The sequence below is a fragment of the Lepidochelys olivacea genome (genome assembly GCF_965140295.1).
Source record: "Lepidochelys olivacea isolate rLepOli2 genome assembly, chromosome: 5".
NCBI classification, from domain to species: Eukaryota; Metazoa; Chordata; order Testudines; family Cheloniidae; genus Lepidochelys; species Lepidochelys olivacea.
In genome coordinates, this window is record NC_140415.1 from 92,489,468 (window position 1) to 92,511,613 (window position 22,146).

At 40.8% G+C, this 22,146-nt stretch overlaps 1 protein-coding gene across 3 annotated transcripts in view; it reads left to right on the forward strand.

The window, feature by feature from the left end:
- The window catches only part of SLC28A3 (solute carrier family 28 member 3), a 75,434-nt gene that overhangs the window by 51,331 nt on the left and 1,957 nt on the right, over positions 1-22,146 (forward strand). For 2 of the 3 annotated variants that reach the window (XM_084628527.1, XM_084628528.1), the window contains 9 exons: positions 5,791-5,871; positions 5,991-6,071; positions 6,844-6,969; positions 8,308-8,438; positions 9,279-9,447; positions 10,984-11,181; positions 16,705-16,786; positions 17,763-17,861; positions 20,565-20,688. In XM_084628527.1, coding sequence (XP_084484653.1) covers positions 5,791-5,871; positions 5,991-6,071; positions 6,844-6,969; positions 8,308-8,438; positions 9,279-9,447; positions 10,984-11,181; positions 16,705-16,786; positions 17,763-17,861; positions 20,565-20,688 — 1,091 coding nt within the window. Of the gene's footprint in view, positions 1-5,790; positions 5,872-5,990; positions 6,072-6,843; positions 6,970-8,307; positions 8,439-9,278; positions 9,448-10,983; positions 11,182-16,704; positions 16,787-17,762; positions 17,862-20,564; positions 20,689-22,146 lie in introns of those variants that run through there. The other variant, XM_084628529.1, reaches the window with a different exon arrangement.

Here is a 22,146-nt window from a genome sequence, read left to right on the forward strand (position 1 = left end):
AGTAGTGGATGTAACAGTGTGGCTAATCAAAACCACATTATAAAGGCCATAACAACGAGAGAGTTCTATTTTCTTTGGGGGGTTATTACACTAATAGCAATTAATGTAACATTTGTAGCTGACAGACATGAAATCAGAAAAAGCTTTTTGATACTTACTTTTTCCATTTAGATGTTCACTTTTATTTAATTTATTCCTGGTTTAGGACTTGTCTGCACAAGGAAATAATTCTGGTATATGGTAGAATGTGAATTTAAAGTGCTATATTTATACCAACATAACTCCCTATGAGGACTCTTGTATTCTGGTAGATGAATGTCCACGCAGTGAGTTATATTGGTATAATTATAATGGTTTAACGACACCAGTATAATTATACTGGTATAACTGATGAAACTTTCCCACAGAAACAAGCCCTTACCCACCTTCATGGGCATTAGCATAGCATATTGGGCACAGGTAGAACAGGGCGTAGTTGTGGCTGAGTTCCAGCTTCTATTCTGACCTTCTTACATTTGCTCATAAGCAAGGCTGAGTGTCTTTCATGGAGGTCCCGGAATAAGGTATTCAGTGGTTTTCTGGGACCTCCAGGACTCCTGCAGCGGCCGACCCCATGGCTGCCCGAGCAGCCCCATGTCCAGCCACATTGGATGCTGCTCGGGTGGGCCCCAGGCAGCTGGTGCCGGAGCAGCACAGCACAGCAGTCCAGGAGCAGCAGCGGCGGGGCCCCAGGCTGCCCCCACCTGGAGCAGCAGTGGGGGCAGAGCCCAGGGCCGCCCCCCACCCGAAGCAGCAGCGGCAACAGGGCCACCCCGCCCCCCAGCAGCGGCGGGGCCCCGGAGTGCCTCCCCTCCAGGAGCAGCAGCATCCCCCTGAACCTCCCCCCTCCAGAGCAGCAGCATCTGTTGGAGCATCCCCGTACCCAGCACCTAAGATTTAGTTAGGGGTATTTTTAGTAAAAGTCCTGGGCAGGTCATGGGCCGTGACTTTTTGGTTATTGCCCACAACCTGTCCATGACTTACTAAAAATACCTGTGACTAAATCATAGCCTTACTCTTAATTGTCTTTTACGTATTCTCTTTGGGCTGACATTTTTCACGCATGGTCACAGCCTTGAAAGTATGGTGGGGGAGGAGGCGGCGGCATACAGGAAAAATCTCCCTTTTATTTCTGATTCAGGTAGCCATACACCTGAAGAATTACAAATGAGTGGTGCACGGGAAGAAGAACTACCTGGGGGCCTGAGAAGCACAACATTTCGTGTCCACCCTACTCCGGCTTTTTCTAGCCCAGTTTCAAGCAATCAGTGCATGTTTGCTCCCTGGTGAAAAACAGAGGGGAGCGTTTAACCTTAGACTGTGAAATGTATTTGACAATAAAACTAACCCAACAAAGAAAAGGAAAGGTTGATGCTGTACCCTTAATTTGGCCTGCTGTGCACAGATTTTTCTATATCTACAATGTGTGTGACTGCCCCCTATTTAGAGAACCCTGCAAGACCTAGGCATATTGTGAGAATTAAGGCTGTTGTTCCTTCATTCAAAACAGCTCTGCTTTTGCAGCCCCCCTAATGTTACCTTAAGGGCTTTTTCTTTGTGTTTGTCTAATATGGGCCAGTGAGCACAGCACAACTGAGAAATCAGGGTGGGCGCAACGTGTAAAAATAGTTTAATCGCATGCTGCATGTAGTTCAGTTCTTCTGGGTCACACTAGGGAAGGAAAGTCTGACATTTCCAAATTAACTCCTCCATGCTCTAGATAAAAGCTAGCCTAGGTATGACAGGTCATCTCAGTAATTAGATACATGGTAATTGGTTGTGTGCCACTTTCTGTTGAAGCCATTGACACAAGTTGCTATCATATTAAATAATCAGGGAATGATTTTTTAAAAAACAAACACCCTACGTTCCATACCCAGGCAAGGGTGCAGATGATCACAATTGGAACATCCTGACTTGTAGGAACAAAAACTGCACCTGTAATTGTCTTCAGGTGCACAACAGGAAACCACTTTTAAAAATTCAGTTTCTTAAAGACAGTTTGTAAAGTGATTTTATCAGGGACAAGCCTGTAACAGCATTGGCCACTGACATGTGTAGTGCAAATGACAGAGGGGTAGCAAGTGTCGGATCTTAAATGGCACATTCTTTCTTTCCCTCTCCAACTTGTCACACACTCCCCCAGCTACACTGAAACCTTCTGCCTCCAGTTGGGCTGTGAGAAAGGAAAGGATATTTGCTTGTAATTTTGATCTGCTACTTGAGGTTGGTGGCCACCAGTCTTCTTCCTCTCCCTGCAGTACTTTCCTGCTGGATAACCATGTTCCAAGAATCTGAGGAATTTCCATTTAGCTGCATCTCTTGTAGGGATACAAGTTGAAGTATAGGATATGGGATAAGAAGAAGGATGGGACCTAATGTAAGGATTATGCCTAGAAAAAGAGAGTGGTGGCTATTTGATGGTTTATTTAATCTCACTTTTGTGATACTTCTAATTCCTGATCTAATTCCATTATCACAAGATAATGCTAAAGGTTCCCCTGTCTGTCAGCTAGTATCAATTTAAAAGATTAAATGCATTAGAGGAACAGAGTCAAGCTAGAAGCATCCCAATATTAACTCTTTTGAAGGACAGAGGCAGTTATGGCTATGAGCCACATTAATATATTTTGAGAGGGTTTTTTTTTCAAACTTCATCAGTGTAAGTTATGGTAGTAACTTTCCTCTGGAGAATTAAGAATTGAATTTATTGACAAATACTTTAGTACTGATGCATTTGATTTTTTATACTTTTTTTTAAATCTGTTCATGTTCATTATTTATGACATGTGACTCCTTCAGTTGCACAATTAAAAAGCTTTCTGGCTTTAGAGGTAGTAGTTTAAACATTACTAATCTCTCTGGCTTATCATGAACCTCTACTGAAAGATTTTTTCCCTATTACATATTAGCATAGAAATGTTGAGTTCCTGTGTGTTTAAGATATATACATACCAAATGATAGCTCACGAAAGCTCATGCTCAAATAAATTGGTTAGTCTCTAAGGTGCCACAAGTACTCCTTTTCTTTTTGCGAATACAGACTAACACGGCTGTTACTCTGAAAAAAGCAGCTAATTACCTGCCAGACTGTGGGCCATGCATGTGTTACTCCATTTGTGATTCTTTTAAACCGTATGTTTAAAGAAAGTTATTTTCCTTCAGTTTCACTGCCATACAATGAATAGATCTCCGTGGAGTTACTTTTAAGGAACTTAGTGACTTTGCTCACTACTGCAAAGCTCAAACTTCCAAGACGGACATAATTGGTGTTATTATAGTGGTGAGCTCTGCTCCCCTTATGACAAGAAGAGGAGTTTGTTAATACTGTATATGTTGTTATTCTACAGCTAAACTAAACTGGAGCGTGATAAGCAAGTTGCCCTTGACCTTGTGAATGTCCAGTCAACGTGGGTCCAAACCAAAACCTTTGATCCAAACCCTCTCAAACTTCTGGGAAACTTGGATCCAGATCTGGACCTGAACCTTTTGTCTGTTCCATAAATCTATAAAGATCCAGATTAAAACTTCCCTTTCATTCATACATACAGAACAAGAGAGGCAACATGGCTTTTGTAAAGGGAAATCATGCCTCACCAATCTATTAGAATTCTTGGAGGAGGTCAACAAGCATGTGGACAAAGTGATCCGGTTGATACAGTATACTTGGACTTTCAGAAAGCCTTTGACAAGGTCCATCACCAAAGGCTCTAGAGCATACTAAGCAGTCATGGAATAAGAGGGAAGGTCCTCTCATGGATCAGTAACTGCTTAAAAGATAGGAAACAAAGGGTAAAAATAAATGGTCAGTTTTCACAAAAGAGAGATAAATAGCAGGGTCCCCCAAGGGTCTGTACTGGGATCTGTGCTGTTCTAACATATTCATAAATGTTCTGGAAAAGGGAGTGAACAGTGAGGTGGCAAAATTTGCCAAAAATACAAAATTACTCAAGATAGTTAAGTCCAGAGCTGACTGCGAAGAGTTACAAAGGGATCTCACAAAACTGTGTGACTGGGCAACAAAATGGCAGATGAAATTCAGTGTTGATAAGAGCAAAGTAATGCACATTGGAAAAAATAATCACAACTATACATACAAAGTTGTGGGGTCTAAATTAGCAGTTACCGCTCAAGAAAGATCTTGGAGTCATTGTGGATAGTTCTCTGAAATCATCCACTCAATGTGCAGCAGCAGCAGTCAAAGCGAACAGAATGTTAGGAACTATTAAGAAAGGGATAGAAAATAAAACAGAAAATATCATAATGCCACGATATAAACCCATGTTACACCCACACCTTGAATACTACACACAGTTCTGGTCACCCCATCTCAAAAAAAGATATTAGAATTCAAAAAGATGCAGAGAAGGGCATTGAAAATGATTAGGGGAATGGAATAGCTTCCATAGGAGGAGGGATTAAAATGGCTGGGACTGTTCAGTTTAGAAAAGAGATGACTAAGGGGGGATATGATAGAGCTCTATAAAATCATGAATGGTGTGGAAAAAGTGCATAAGGGTGTGTTAATTACCCCTTCACCTAACACAAGAATGAGGGGTCACCCACTTAAATTAATGAGCAGCAGATTTATAACAAAAATAACAAAGGACTGCTTCTCACAACGCACAGTCAACCCATGTAACTCATTGCCAGGGGATTTTGTGAAGGCTAAAAAGTATAAATGGGTTCAAAAAAGAATTAGGTAACTATGGAAGATAGTTCTATCAGTGGCTATTAGCCAAGATGGTCAGGGACACAAACCCATGCTCTGGGTGTCCCTAAACCCTTAAGTGCCAGAAGCATCTAGCACTGGCTACTGTCTGAGACAGAATACTGGGCTTGATGGACTATTGGTCTGATCCAGTACGGCCTTTCTTATGTTCTCATATAAAAATGCGTAACGGGGTCCCTGCAGGGCCTTCCTGGCTCCTACCGCCGCTGGACTGCAAAAGTCACACAAAGACCTTGGTGCAGTGATTTACACCTGGTGCTTTTATTTACAAGCTATGCTCCCACCGTACACATAGTCCCCTTCTTACAGTCCACAGGGGGGCACCCCTCCCTCTCTCCTCCCCCACTGCCTTTCCTCTACTGCAGCTTCCCTCTTTCTGCTTCCTTCCCCTGGGGCTCTTATCCAGCCCCAGCCTGATGAGGCAGCAGCTGTTCCAGCTTCTCCAATCAGAGCCAGGTGATCTACCCAGCTCCAATTTACCTCCCGTAATTGGAGCTGGAGTAACACAGGGTTGGCTAAGCAGTTTTCTGCTTAGCACCCTGTCACACAGTAGGTAAGTAGTTCCAGATCTGAACTTTGCAATGCAGGTCCACCAAACCTCACATCTGAAACATGCACAAAGTTTACAGAATTTTGATCTAGATATTTGCAGATGCTAATGTCCAGTAGGTATCTGAGTGGCTGACTACTGAGCTGCTTTAAACATGGCTACAGCCAACCTGCAATATATTGTTATGAAACCATTACAAAACTATCACAGTTTGAGCTGGAAAGTATCCAAATCTATGAAAAGCAAGTCATCCAAACTCAACAGCTCTACATAGAAAACAATACTAGGAGTTCCAGAGTAAAACAATTTCTGAACTGAATAGTTGAGGTTAAATGATTGAGCTTGCAAGATCTTTAAAAGATTTCAAAACCAGAATGTATCTCAAAGACATTGGCCTTTTCTTTCAGACAGAGAGAAAATAAAAACTCTTTAAAATTGTAAGTTACTTTATTTTGTGTTTCCAAATTAGGTCCTGCCAATAGTGATTTTCTTCAGCACAGTCATGTCTATGCTTTACCATGTTGGATTCATGCAATGGCTCATTAAAAAGGTACCATGGCATGGAATTTTGTTAATGCTTTTTATTTGAGATATTCAAGTATTACACAGCTGTTGCAACCATAGAGTCAAATTGTGGCATTTTTTTAATGTAATATTTATCATTTTTAGGTTGGTTGGATAATGCAAGTTACCTTGGGGACATCTCCTGTTGAGTCCCTAGTAGCAGCTGGCAATATATTTGTGGGACAGGTGAGTTATGAAATAGAAAAATAGGCTAGTATCCTTAATCACCCACCTATTAAAAGACAGAAATCCTGGACAGTGGAAAGTGAAATACCACCATTTAATGAGCTTCTGTTTCCAACAAACATCCCTTCTCTGTGAAGTTAGGACTCTAATGCACCAGGTGCTTGGTTTTTTGGGAGCCAGAATTCCATCAGTTTATAAATCAGCAATGACACACAATCAGGTAAGTGCTGAAGGTTATACCATGTTCACAGATGAAGCTCTGGCATGAAGCTGGGAGACAGACCCCCCTCAAGAGGGCAGTAGACTAGTCTAAAAATAGGAAGAAAGCAAAAAAATAAAAAACTGGTAGAAAATGAAAATAGGATAAGAAGGGGGGGAAGTGAACAGAAACAGAAAAGGGCAGGAGAGAGAATGGCAGAAAAATAAGATAAGGGGTTAACTGTGAGGACATGGCCCAAAGGCATACAGGACAATGGAGATTCCAGTAAAAAAAAAAAAACAGATTAGGAACCACTACATTACAGCAACCAAGAAATGACTTTCAGCCAGGCGAGGTGGATGTCCAGCACAATTGCACTACCTGAAAAACAGCACTTAGCTTTGAGAAAGCCCCATGCATATTCAGAGCATTCATCAGCACAAACATTAACTGTCTGATAACACCAAAGACACTCTGATAGAACTGTGTATTGCATTAATTCATAAAATAACTTGTCACTCTATGAGAGTTTGTACCAAAATTATTCATTTGACAGTTGCTTCTCATTTTCAGACAGAATCTCCTCTTCTAGTGAGGCCCTATTTACCGTATGTCACCAAGTCTGAACTCCACTCGATCATGACTTCAGGGTTCGCAACCATCGCTGGCAGTGTCTTAGGAGCATACATTTCTTTTGGGGTAAGGAGGGGAAAATAAATCATGAAAATATAGTGCGTGTTCAAATCCCCTATACATGTTGCACCTGTAGCACTCCTAATTCCCTTCAGGGTATTATGGATTCAAATTCAAACAGCCCTTTGAATCAGAAAGGTGTCTGTAGCTGAGATTCCTGACCAATCGTGGGTTTAATGCTTCCATCAATGTGTCCAAGGTTTATATGTGTAATTCCCATTACGACTACAAGGAATTCTCTATTTTCATATGTGTATGGAAGACTAAACCCATTGATTTGACGTTTAGTGCAGCATTCAGTAGCAGAAATGTTTACCTCGGTAATATAGAGATTCATCCAGCTCCAGTGCAGAGGGAATAATGGATGTATTTATATTTATAGTTTACATGCAGTAGGAACTGGCATAGTGGAATATACCCACGGTTCAACTGCTCCAGGATCCTGGCAGTGACCTCAATCAGATATTTCAGAGATTTATTATTATTTAGTTACATGATGGTAGCACCTAAAGGTCCCATTCAGGATTGGGGCCCCTTTGTGCTAGGCAATCATATAAAAAGACACTTCCCACCCCAAATTGCTTACAGTCTAAACTGACAAGACAGACAGATGAGGGAAAGGGATACAACATACACGCAGAATGATCAGGCTGACTATGGAACTAACTTGATGTTTGTCAACCCATTAAAAATATACATTATAAGGGCAGTGTGAGGGGAATTGTTCAATAGGACTAAGGGAATAGGAAAAGGAAGGAGGGGATTCAAGACACTGCAGGAGGTGAGGGATGAAAAGATGCAGGTGGGGCTGTGTGGGAGAAGGTGGAAAGAATATAGGCAGGAGGAGGTCAGGTCAAACAATCAAGAAGGAAAGAATGTCCAGAGTTCCAGCTGAGGAATGCAGTCTGCTGACATCACTGCTGTCCAGGGGCTTTGAGGCTACGTGGTCTGATTCTCACTCCCCCATTGCTGATTTTGCCACAGCTTCTGCCAGTGGGAGTCACTGCTCCTGAAAGCTGGCTTCACCCTCAGGAGTGCTACTCTTCCTCTCCCTAGCCCACCTCGGTATTTGGGACTTGGTGCCACCAGATTGGGATGGGTGTTATCACCAGAGGTAAACAGGTGGCCTTCTCCATACTATTCACTATTTTGTATCCCTGTATCATACTGCTGCTTACTCTTCTCCCAGATAAACAATGCTGGTTCTTTCAAGCTCTTTTTGTATGAAAAATCGTCCAGGCGTCTAATGATTTTCATTGCCTTTCTCTGGAATTTTTGTTGTTGTTTCTATGTGCTGTTGAGATGAATTGACCAAAACTTATTTTCTGGCATCTGGAATTCCAGGTTTCAGCGTCCCATTTACTAACTGCTTCTGTGATGTCAGCACCAGCATCACTGGCTATCTCCAAACTATTCTGGCCTGAGACTAAAATACCCCAAATAACTCTGAAGAGTGGTATAAAAATGGAGAAAGGGTAAGTAGATCTATGCCTAGAAACAGCAATATACATAGGTGCTCAAATATTATATATTGATGAGAGCTGTACACTGCTTTTGCACACATTACACTAATTACACACTGAGCTGTACAGAGGTTTAGCTGTCCCACTGGCATTTTCACAGAGACAGAACTGCAAAAGTCCAGTACAATTCTACAGGATGTTTTTCTATTTGTTTATTGTTGCCTTTGCTTTACTCAGAAGCACTTACTAAATGTCTGTAAGCAAAAGCGAAGGTGGGTGGATTATTTTGCATACAAAAATCAGAGCATTCAGTGCATATAATTTTTGATGAAGAAAATCTCTGTGGAGGAGTGCAAAGAGGCAGAAAATGCAAGGAGCCTCTCTTCATCAGCTTGCACCTTTGTGTAAGGCCTGACCTTAACCCTGTGGTGAGCATAGTGCCTACACCTTCATTCCTGCAGGCATGAGCAGTGCCCAGGCCTGATCCAAAGTTCACTGAAGTCAATAGAAAGAGTGCCGCAACTGACTGTAGAAGGCCTTGGATCAAAGCCCCAAAGAGCCAGGGAAGAATGAGGAGCATGTTCCACTCTTTCCAAGGATGGCAAAGCTTGAGGCCATCCTCAAGGTCACTTTCTAGGATCTCCTGGAAGGAATTCTGAGTCTGCCAGAATTTCTCTTAGAGGCTTCATTCACATGGTGGCCCCTCTGCAACCCCTCCAGAACACCTGAGAGCGCCAGGTGGGTGTCCAGTGATGTAAATAGCTAGTTTATAATCAACTGCAGTGTAACCTTTACTGTTTCTCAACTTGTCCGTGAACTGTAAAATGTCTCTCTTTGTTTTCTTTGATAAAGAGACTCAAAAAACCTACTGGAAGCTGCTAGTCAGGGTGCCTCTGCCTCCATCCCATTGGTGGCAAATATTGCTGTGAACCTGATCGCCTTCCTTGCTTTGCTCTCTTTCGTTGATTCAGCACTGTCTTGGTTGGGGAATATGTTTAACTATCCACAGCTGAACTTTGAGGTATTGTCCTCATAACTTTTTTTTCATGATTTGTCTTTCTTAAAGAAAAATGCCAGTGATTTTTTTAATCAAACATTGTATATTTAAATATATATTTCTTTTAAAAAGAACTCCTTTAAATCCCTGTATAACAAGATAATCTGTGAAAAATACCTGTTGCAATGTAAACATTCTGTAGCCATAAATGTCTATGACTTCACCCCAAAGAGACTGCCATTTTGTGCAGAGTGAGTTTGCTTTAGCTCTAGTCTGTGCCAGAGCTACCTTCAATGAATAGAAAAACCAGAAGAGCTATTTGCATGCACCAGCCACACAATTAACACTTCACTAAACACCCACAATGCTTTCGCTTCAGACCACTGCACTGAATCTTTTATCCTTACCTAGGCAAAGCTTGTGAGGGCTATGTTACACAAGAACTGGCACAGCAGCACAGTGATAGCATTATAGTGTAGACATTTACTACAGTGATGGAAGGGGTTCTTCCGTCACTGTAATAAATCCACCTCTTTGAGAGCTAGGTCAATGGAAGAATTCTTCTGTCGACCTAGCAGTGTCTACATCAGGGCTTAGGTCAACTTAATTACATCGGACAGGGGGTGAAATTTTTCACAGCCCATAGTGGTGTAGTTAAGGTGACCTAACTTTCCAGTTTAGACCAGCCCTTCCACGGGGAAAATCAGGTGCATCAGAAACTGCACTTAGTTCCTAGTTTAGACAAACTTGTGTTAGCTGAGTTTGTAGATTTTTATTGTAAGACATACCTATATCTTTTTTGCTGGGCTAAGAGTCTTTTTAAACCAGATTGTCTCTGGCCTGATCTACATGCAGTTTTTGAACAGGTATAGCTATTTTGGTCGTGGGGGTGATATTTTTTACCAAAATATTATCAGCCTAAAAGTGCACAATTATACTGGTATAAAGTTGCCTTGTACTAGTCTAGCTTATTCCTCTTCCCATACAAGAATAAGAAGAATACAAGGAGGGAGTATATGGCTTAACTATACCAATATAGCTAAAGCTGTACATCTTTTATATATAGACAAACACTGTCTACCCTAGGTGGTGGTCAACATAGTAGTTAAAACATGTTAGTTAACATTTTTTAACACTCATTTTCTCAGTGTAGCTTTACCAGATTATGTCAGATGAGAAATTAACCCTCCATCTCTCTTACCAATTCCCTGAACCACAGCCCCCATTTTAGGCCACAAGCCAACAAAGCTTTTAAGCATGTGTTTAACTTGAGGCATAAAATTAAACTATATGCTTAAGTACTTTGGTTGGATCTGAGTCTTAAATTGCTACTTTTGTGATAATTCAGGTAGACCTTACCATTAAAAATCCCCAGACTATTAGAGAGAGAGCAGCAAGATGCCAAAAACTATTTTTGTATACTTTTTTAAAAAATATGTAGAAGTTTATTTTAAAGAATTTAGCAGATACCTTCATTCTTTGATTGACGTTTTCTTTTGTGGTTATCAAATATTTGGGCTTGTGCACCCGGCCCTCCTCTCTGTCTTGTATATTTTGCAGATCATTTGCGCTTATGTCTTCATGCCATTTTCTTTTATGATGGGGGTAGACTGGGAAGACAGTTTTATTGTCGGTGGACTCCTCGGTTACAAGACTTTCTTCAATGAATTTGTGGCTTATGAGCGTCTTTCAACATTGATCCACTTGCGGGAGAAAGGTGGGCCAGTGTTCATTGATGGCGTGAAGCAATATATGACTGTGAGTAACATTTTCTAGTCTACTGATTTACTGGGCCCAATTCTTACCTGATGGCACTCCACTGATTTTAGTGGAATCACAACAGGGATGAATATGGCCCATTACTTTGACATTTTTTCTTGTGTTAAATCTCTTTTTATCTTTCCCCAATGGACCTCAAGTACTGAAGTTCAGCCTTCTCCAGACCCTGCTATGTTCTTGCAGCCATGCCATCCTGGGCTGAGAGCATGTCAGATCCCACAAGCCAGACAAGGTCAGGCCTGGTCAGTTCTAGGATTAAAGAACTCTAAGGAAAGCCCAGTGTGCTGCAGAAAGTGGTATTAAAGACTAAGGTCTTGTCCCTATTGGGAATTTGTCCTGACTCCAGTACTGAATGGCCAGGCACAAATGTAGCTACACTAGTTGGAAGCCCAAGTTCATGGTTTGCACCAATAGGGCCTGGCTTGGTTCTGATTGGTGGAATCAGGGCAAATCGCCAAGATAGACAAGACCTAGTTAGGTGGCAGTTTTCTTTCTGAGTGGCGCTGGTCAAATAAATTTAGAGAAAACTTTTTCCGGTAAAAATTTTCCCAATAGAATTTCTGGTCAAAATGAGAGAGAGAGAAAGAGAGCCCCAGGCACCTCAATGCTGATTAGGGCATTCACTGGGGATGTGGGACACCCAGGTTCAAGAACCTGCTCTGAATCAGGGAGGACTCTCTCATGTGTTTTATGTGAAAAATTTCAAGTGTCTCATTTTTGTCCTTCATGGGAACAAAACTATATGTCAAAACCGCAAAATGTTTTCAACAAAACAGAATCCTTGTTTTTTGGCCATCCATGCTTATGAGCCAGTATTGAATCTGTGACCCAGTGTTGTGTGATACTGCCGGTGCCCTCTCTTCAAATAAAATTTAAAATTGATATCCTAACCACTTATGGTCATTAAAGATCCCATGGATTATTTTCCAACAGCAGAGTTATTAACCCATTGTACCCTAGCAAGGAGCAGTATGTGGCTCTAAATCTCTGGGTGAACCTGAACTTTGAAAGATGGATGCTGTTGGCTATCTGGTCACATCTCACTTTATTGTTATCATCTGTGACACAGAAGAGCTACTTTCACTATTATTGGTTCATAGAGGGAGTCAAACTAACTCCCTTGGTAAAGATCTTGAGATCCTCACATGAGAAAATAATAATCATGCACAGCACTCATATAAGAATTTGTATCCATAGGTTTCAAAGCACTTTGCAAAGTATCATTTTCCCCCTCACTGAAGGTAGATTTGAGTAAAATAAATATCACACTCATTTTACAGATGTAGAAACATGGGAGGCTCAGAGGTTAAGAGATTTTCCCAAGGTCACAGAGGGAGGGAGGGGCAGAGCCACAGAGGAATTAGTGATGCAACCACATACAAAGGTTGGAGGGAAGGGGGGGAAATCAGGAATGGGACTGCATTAGTCTTGCATCTGCATTGAGAGGGACATATCCCTTTCATCCTGCTGCACCTATGCTGTGGTGCAAAGGATTATTATTGCAGGATGACAGGTTACAGAGTAGCAGCCGTGTTAGTCTGTATCCGCAAAAAGAAAAGGAGGACTTGTGGCACCCTAGAGACTAACAAATTTATTTGAGCATAAGCTTTTGTGAGCTACAGCTCACTTCATTGGATGCATGCAGTGGAAAATACAGTGGGGAGATTTATATACACAGAGAACATGAAACAATGGGTGTTACCATACACACTGTAACAAGAGTGATCAGGTAAAGTGAGCTATTACCAGCAGGGGTGGGGGGAACCTTTTGTAGTGATAATCAAGGTGGGCCATTTCCAGCAGTTGACAAGAACATGTGAGGAACTGGGGGGTAATAAACATGGGGAAATAGTTTTACTTTGTGTAATGACCCATCCACTCCCAATCTTTATTCAAGCCTAAGTTAATTGTATCCAGTTTGCAAATTAATTCAAATTCAGCAGTCTCTCGTTGGAGTCTGTTTTTGAAGTTTTTTTGTTGAAGAATTGCCACTTTTAGGTCTGTAATTGAGTGACCAAAGAGATTGAAGTGTTCTCCGACTGTTTTGTCCCGTCCCCCGCCCCCTCCCGCTCTCCTGCTGGTAATAGCTCACCTTACCTGATCACTCTCCTTACAGTGTGTATGGTAACACCCATTGTTTCATGTTCTCCGTGTATATAAATCTCCCCACTGTATTTTCCACTGCATGCATCTGATGAAGTGAGCTGTAGCTCACGAAAGCTTATGCTCAAATAAATTTGTTAGTCTCTAAGGTGCCACAAGTCCTCCTTTTATTATTGCAGGAGTTGGACATTGCCAGTAGCAATTTTAAGTGTGACCTGATGACTTGGACATGAGAGTGTTTGGGTTTTCAGATTTCAGATTTAATTTATATTCAACCTCAGACCCCTCTAATATATCTATGTGCTCACAGAGAGAGCGAGCACTCTGATGGATCCACCCCCACAGCCTATAACAACAAGGCTTCCTGTTTTTCAAAGCTAGGAGAGTACAAGTGAAGGCAGAAAAATCATAGGAAACAAAGCCGTTTCTAGGGAAAGCAGATACAGTGAGTACTTGACGAGCATTCTCCTGCATATGTGCCGCATGACTGCAAATATCTAGAAATTGGTTATCAGAAAACCAGAGCAGGAACAAAGGAGCTTCTAATCAACAGGAAACCTATGAGAGCACTCATCAGACTTCAGTGTGGGCTTAAAATGTAGTTAGTGGGGAAAGGGATGCAGGGAGCAAAGCTTTCAACTAGGTTGGCTTCTTCAAGGACTGTAGCCTAGTTTCACCCTCGGGAAGCTATCATATACCCTGCAAGTGGCTCTTGTCAGTGGAAAGTCCATTGAGGAAAGAGGTGAGCATCTGGAAATGGAAAGCAATACAAACTTCTCTGTGCTCTCAGGCCCACAGTGAGCAAGAATTGCCCCCAAAAGAAGATGATACTGGTCAGGGAGCAGGTATGGACAAAGGCAGCCAGGGAATGCACTGATCCCAACTCTGCCCCTTGGGTTCCTGAGGAGCCCCAATAACAATTTAAATGTGCTCCTTTCCCCTGAAGGAAGCATTCAGCAAGTACCACCACCTGTCCTACCTCAGAGTGAATGCCTCCTAAGGTGCAGCATTTCCAGCTAGTGCAGGGGCCCTAACCCAGCTTGGATAATCAAACCCTCTGGGATTTTCAGTCCTAATCCAGACAACCCCTTTTAATCATCTGAACTTGAGCTGGGATGCATAAAGAGGGAAATCTCAAGAGAAATAGAGAGGTTATTTTACCTCAGCATTTGGCACTGGTGTGACCACTGCTCGATACAGTGTCCAGTTCTAGTGCCCACAATTCAAAGATGAATTGGAGAGGGTTCAAAGAAAAGCCACAAAAATGACTAAAAGATTAGAAAATCCTTACAGTGATAGACACAAGAAGCTCCATCTAGTTAGCTTAACAAAAATAAGATTAAAGGGTGACTTGATTATAGTCTATAACTGTACAGAGGTATAACCCTTGTAGTAAATTAATTAATGTAACAGTTTATTTTTTGACTTGTTTTGCTAATTTAAAATGCTCTTCATAGACGTTTGCGAGTGTTGAAATGAAAGGTACTATATCAATTTTAATTGTATGGCTGTCATATAACAAATACTAAACTTTTTTTTTTTTTGTAGTTGTACAGATAGTATATATGCTGTGTTGATGTGGCCCACACAACACACAGAGAGCTGCATATGCAGCCGACAGTGGTAAATAGGTTGAGAACCATGGGTCTATAAGTACCTACATGGAGAACATATATTTATTAATAGCCTCTTCAGTCTAGCAGGGAGAGGTATGGCACAATCCCATGGCTAGAATTTGAAGCTAGACAAATTCGGGCTGGAAGTGAGACATAAATTTTTAACTGTCAGGGTAATTAGCCATTGGAACAATTTATCAAGGGTTGTGGTAGATTCTCCATCACTGATAACTTTGAAACCAAGATTGGATGTTTTTCTATAAGATCTGATCTAGCTCAAACAAGAATTATTTTGGGAAAGTTATTTTGGGAAAGTTCTATGTCCTGTGCTGTACAGGTCAGACTAGATGATCACAATGGTCCCTTCTGGCCTTAGAATCTATGAATTACTAGAATTCAGTTCAACGAGACCTGCTAATAAACAATAATGATACTTAGAATTTGATATAGTGCTTCAACAAGCGTAACAAACATCAGCTGATGAATCCTCACAGAACCTCTTGAGGTATGTGAGTATCCAAATTTCTAGATAAGCTAACCGAGAGAGAAAGAGATTAAGTGTTTTGCCCATAGAATGAGTTAGTGGCAGAGCGGGACTGAGAGGATGCAGGAGCTCTTAGCTCTAAGTCTTGTGTTTAGTCCTCTAGACCAAGGTGCATTTTTCATCACATACTTGTTATGTGAGTCAGCAGTGGACAAGTAAAGCCCATAAACCACAGCTCTATTATTTTAAGAACATAAGAACAGCCATACTGGGTCAGACCAATGGTCCATCTAGCCCAATATCCTGTCTTCTGACAGTGCCAATGCCAGATGCTTCAGAGGGAATAAACAGAACAGGAAAATCTTTGCATAATCCATCCCCTGTTGTCCAATCCCAGCTGCTGCCAACAGACACTTAGGGAAACCCAGAGCCATGGGGTTGCATCCCTGACCATCTTGACTAATACCCATTGATGGACCTATCCTCCATGATCTTATCTAATTCTTTTGAACCCAGTTATACTCTGGCCTTCACAACATGCCCTGGAAATGAGTTCCACAGATTGACTGTGCATTGTGTGAAGTGCTTTCTTTTGTTTGTTTTGAACCTGTTGCCTGTTCATTTCATTGGGTGACCCCTGGTCCTTGTGGTGTATGAAGGCATAAATAACACCTCTTTATTCACTTTCTCCACACCAGTCATGATTTTATAGATCTCTATCGTATCCCCCCCTTAGTCATCTCTTTTCCAAGCTGAACAGTCCCAGTTATTTTAATCTCTCATATGGAAGCTGTTCCACCTCCCTAATCATTTTGTTGCCCTTCTCTGTACCTTTTGCAATATATATATATATATTTGATATGGGGCAACCAGAACTGCATTCAGTATTCAAGGTATGGGTGTACCATGGCTTTATATAGTGTCATTGTGATACTTCGTTTTTTATCTATCCCTTTCCTAATGCTTCCTAACATTGACAGCAGCTCCACATTGCAACGGTATTTTCAGAGAACTATCCACAATGACTTCAAGATCTCTTTCTTGAGTGGTAACAGCTAATTTGACCCCATCATTTTGTATGTATAGTTGGGATTATGTTTTCCAATCTGCATTACTTTGCATTTATCAACACTGGATTTCATCTGCCATTTAGTTGCCCAGTCACCCAGTTTTGTGAGTTCCCTTTGTAATTCTTCACTTTGGACTTAACCTATCTTGAGTAATTTTATATCATCTGCAACCTTTCAAACAACTGAATAATTTATTTTCTGTCTGAGGGGTGTGTGTGTTTGTTTTTAGATCCGTTCTGAAACCATTGCCACCTATGCCCTCTGTGGATTTGCAAATTTTGGTTCTCTGGGACTGGTGATAGGAGGACTCAGTAAGAACAATATCTATTTCTCATTTTGACAATTTTTTGTGTGTATAATTAAAAAAAAACCACTCTGTGGGATACATTTTTGATGAACTGCAACACATCAGCAAGGCCCTGATTCTCAGCTGCATTAGGGCAGCTTTTGCCTCTCCCCAGTGTAAAGGTGCCCTAAACCTGAATGAATCAGCCACTGAAGAGCTCGCCTTCTTTAGTGGGATCCTTGGGTGATGTAAAGCTGCTGTGGCAGTCCCTATGCTCCACTCCTGTGGCTGGGGATGTGGTCAGGGCATTCCTACGCCCTGGCCGTCCTCTACTGTTGTACCCTCCCTTCTTGGCCATTGACAGCCAGTGCTACAGAGCAAACCCTCACGCTTTGCACAAAATAAACCATTTCATTAGGTTCGTTGTGTTCTTGCTGGTATTTTGGAAAATATTGGTTTGCTTTCTATAAGAACACCACATAAGTGAATCCGTTTATAAACAACTTCCAACTTCCCTGTTTTTCAGGAGTATCAAAAAATTAAAAATGAACTTTGAAAACCAGAATGTATTTTTTAAAATAGTCTTACCTGATCCCATATAGGCTCTCTCCTGTCTGCACTGGATTCTGTGACAGCTCTGCTGTCAGAGAATGGTGTGTTCTGGGGCAGCACAGATGAGCAGAAATCAATGGGTGTGACAATCTGATACAAGGGGAAAAAGTGGTTTGACTGTAGTTGGTACCTATTAGCCTGCTTCAGTCGGGTATTCAGCACATATTGTTGAGGTAAATGGAAATTACATTTTTTATTTGCAGCCCACCTTTTAATAGGAAGAAAAATGTGTATATACTTTGTGTTTGCATACGTCACTGAGAACATCAGGTTTATTTTACTTTCCCCTATTTGTCAGTACCGTGACTTGCAATTTGCTTTTCTAGAGGATATGCTTCCTAGGAATTTCATCCCCTCTTTATTTGATTTTTTTCTAATTTTCTTTCCAGCATCTATTGCTCCTTCCAAAAAAAGAGACATTGCTGATACTGCCTTTAGGGCGATGATTGCTGGTACTGTCGCCTGCTTCATGACAGCTTGTATTGCAGGTACTGTGTATAAATTTGTAATATCTCTGACTGACCACGAGGTGTCAGTGTGTCAGTACACTAATTTTCTAACTAGATCATTCATGTTATCGACCTACCTGTAAGTGCTCCTCGCTTTGAGAGGGTTAAAAGTTGTTAGTGAGGAAGAGCTCCTGGAATTTGGCATATAAAAAGACTTTGCCTAGTCTGTCTTTTACATCTGATTTATCAATTTTAAAATTTGTTAGGCAATGTATAATTACTGATACATCTAGAAGAAATTATAATTACCAGTTACAGGTGAGTTATAGGACCTCACCCACATCTTTATCCTGGTTTAATTTAGAACTAGAAGGCAAAGAAGAAATACAAGATTGGGAGGGGTTGGGGAAATAGAGTACTTTTCTTTTTAATGGGCCTGATTCCATTCTCAGAGTGGGGTAAATCAGGAGTCACAGCAGGGAAGTCAATGAAGTTACTCCAGTATAAGTGAGATCAGAAACTAGGCCTTTAGTTTCAAAATCCCATCAAAATGTGAGTAAAAGTCTCAAGTTGAGTCATGAGTTACAAAGAAATTACTATCTCAGAGAGGAAATGAAAAGAGGATGTAATATCAGGAATCATACTACTGAAGGGGTTAATTCATTAGCCAGTTAGTGAGATTTCAAAAAAAAAAAAAATCAGCTGTGATTAAATTGTGCAACAGTTTTTTCCCCTAACTATCCCTCTTGCAGTTTCCTTTCTGAGCATGTAATATCCAGAACTGTCATTATCAAAATCAGAAAATTGATGCTTTTTTAGTTTTTAGACTGGATCTTGGTGCATAAATAGCACAGCCAGATCATGTCCCAGATCAGAAAAGACCACTTTTAAGTATATCAGGTTTTTTTCACTATGGCCCTATGTAGCTCTTTCCATTTTTTGAAAGCTATGAAATTAGTACCCTTGACATTACATGAGTTCCACAGCTCTGAGTTTTTGACAAATGACAACTTTATCTTACATGGAAAAACTGAGGCATTAGAAAATCTTAGCAAATAGTGTCATTTGAAGGTCCTGGGTTGACTAAGAACTCGGAATATCCATAGGCAAATCTCCTGTATATACCAAAATCTACTGTGGAAAGAAAATTGTATTCCACACACTTCTGCTATAGTTAATGCTTTTCTTATGCCGAGAACAAATTCTGATACCCCAGTAATTTCTGGTAACCCACTTTCTGAGAATCTATAGACATGGGACCAAGTCCTGAAACTCCATAGACATAAATTAACGTGGTTCTCCTCAGACCATTTTATACTTTGGAAAATGTATTTTATATTTTGGAAAATGCTTAGCAAAACTTAAAATTTATGCCCAAAGCTACCAAAACAATGGGCCTGATTCTCTGCTTACTTATGCTGATGTAAATCAGGAGTGACTCCATATTAGTCAACAAAGTCACACTGACATGAAACCAATATGTGAGGAGATTTTAGGGTAAAATTTCAGAAGTGATTAAGTGACTTAGAATTTTCAGAGGTATTTAGGTGCCTAAAGATGCAGATAGTCACGTAGTGAATTTTGAATTTTCAAAAGTGCCTAAGCAGGTTAACACTTAACTTCCATTGAAATTAGGCACCTAAATACTTTTGAAAATTTGACCCTTAGGAACCTAAGTCCCATTAGATTCCTAAGTCACTTAGACACTTTCAAATATTTTACCTTTAGGCTCAAGCTCCTTATAAATTCATGGGCCACTGACTGCCATGCTCAAACTCCAGTCACTGTTGGTCTCTCAGAGGCTATGTCTACACTTGGAAATGGGCTCATACCTCCCAGCTCATGTAGACATATTTGAGCTAGCGTTCATTGAGCTAGTGCACTAAAAATAGTAGCGTAGCAGGGGTCGCACAGGCAGCAATGGCATGGGCTAGCCGTGCTGAGTATGTATCCATGGGGGTCAAGAAGGGCTATACCCTGCATGGCTAGCCCTGGCTGCTACTCACCGCTGCCCCAGCTGCACTACTATTTGCAGTGCATTAGATGAATGAGAACTAGCGTGAGCATGCCTATGCAGGCTGGGAATCACACCCCTAGCTCCAAGTGCAGACACACCCATACAGACCTGATACCACCATCACTAAAAAGGTTTTCCCTTACTGGTTGGCAGGAGATAAACCCTTGAAATGTCAACCAATATGTAAGAACTTATTTGGAAAATGACATCAGTCAGTGTCTAGCAAGAAGCATGAGGAAGGCAGATAGCTGTCCACTAAAGAGAGGTTATTTCAGAACTGGAACAAAGGATTTGATGTGTCTGAAATGAATGAGCTTCACCCAGAATCTGGCCTCTCATGTTTCAGCGGTGTTTTGTGTCATGTGATACAAATGGGAGAAACTGTCCATCACTCTTCTCTGAATTTAGTATGGTATCTTAGGCCCTGTATTCAGGAAAAAGGGAATATTCTTATCTTGCTTTAGGTAACACGTGGTAACTAACACGAGGTAAAAAATCCTAATGAAGACACAGCAGTTTGTAGTTTCACGAGTTAACCTTTACCTTGACCTGCTATTTCCTATTTAACCTACGACTTGCCTTGTTGTCACTATGGTTTTACCTCGTGTTAGCTATCCCGTTAGCTAACATGAGGTAAGAACACATCTCTTTTCCTAGTGAAGACACACACCTAGAGATTTCTATTATTATTTAAGGAAACTGACACCACTGTATTCAATTTCCAGGAATATTATCTGTACCGGTTGTGGAGGTTCCATGCCACATATTATTAGGGGATGCCTTCAATGCAACAAATTTGCCAAGCAACACCACAGAAGTAGTTGGATGCTGCCAAGATCTCTTTAGCAGGTACTTAGGAGAGTGTCATTCTCTCTCACAGTCATTCTGTGAAGTCAGTTATTCCCCAAGGCTGCTGTATTTCCACAGCAATCTTTTAGGAAACTGTGGTAAATAAAGGCACAAGTAATAGAAATATAAGGAAAAAACCCATGTCCACAGACATTGCTTTGGAGCCAAAATAACATTTTCCATTGTAAATAACCAGAACAATGCACATGGTGCTTCACAAGTATGGAATATAAAAAAGTTACCATCCAGAGCATATGGAACTTTTTCACTCACTTGTGCATTTGGATATCCAACAGCCTGGTTTTACTTTGAATATCTGGGTCTGTTTCCATCCACTGGCTGCAGGTGATTTTTGCACGCCTCAAAGAAATTATTTGAACCCGGTTTGTTTTTCTTGTAACTGTGCATGTCCTCTCTGTCCGATATCAACTTGAGATGGGACAGCTGAGAAATTCAGAACAAAATGTGAACTTCAAGTGAATTTTAGATCTGGAACTCTCATTTGAATCACTGTTTTGGCAGTCATATTTTTGACACAGAAGCACACATCCCCAAAGTCTGAGTTTTGTTGGATCCTGTGTTATGATTAGGGTTCATCTCTAAAACTACTAGAACCTTAAGTATTTGATCTACCACAGTACATGACCATAACCACATATCTGAGATAGGCCAGGGTCTTTTCCTCCAACGGCCTGTGTGTCTGGTTAAAAAAAAACATCTTTTCTTTCGAAAATATTGTATACATTTGAACCAAATCAGGTCTAGAGGTAAATTGTATATTTTTATAACTTTCTATAAAATATTTAGGGGGACAAAGTAAATAAAGATATTAAATAAATAAGGAGTATATTAAACCAAGTTTAGATGGTGACATGAGGCAACAAAGGTCTATGTTTTCTGAGTTATGGCAGGCACATATTTTATTCATTCTAATATGCCTTTCTTTCACTTCCACAATAAATCTGTTATCTGTTAAGGATCAAGGGACTGATTCTTCTTGCTCTTACACAAATGTAAATCAAAGGAACCTTATAGAGTTTTGTGCCCCCATTCATCATCCACTTTAGGTTTCTCTGAGGATGGATGTAGCCCTTGTATAATTGCAGTGATGACTGAGACAGACTTTAGGATAAATCATAGAAACACTTCCATAAACTTGGTTTAATATAGTCCTTATTTATTTCATAGCTTTATTTACTTTGTCCCTCTAAATCTTTTATGGAAAGTTATACAAATATACAAAAAAACCCAAAATAATTTATAAAGTAAATACAGTACAGATGCTGCTGTAATGTAGCCTGGCTGTATTCTCTGGCACAGATCCTTAGCTGGTGTAAATTGTACTAACTCCACTGACTTCAATGGAGCTATGACAATTTACATCATCAAAGGCTCTGCACCCCCCTCCCCATGTCAGCCTCTGCTATTCATTCCTGTCCCTCCATGCAAGAATCTGGA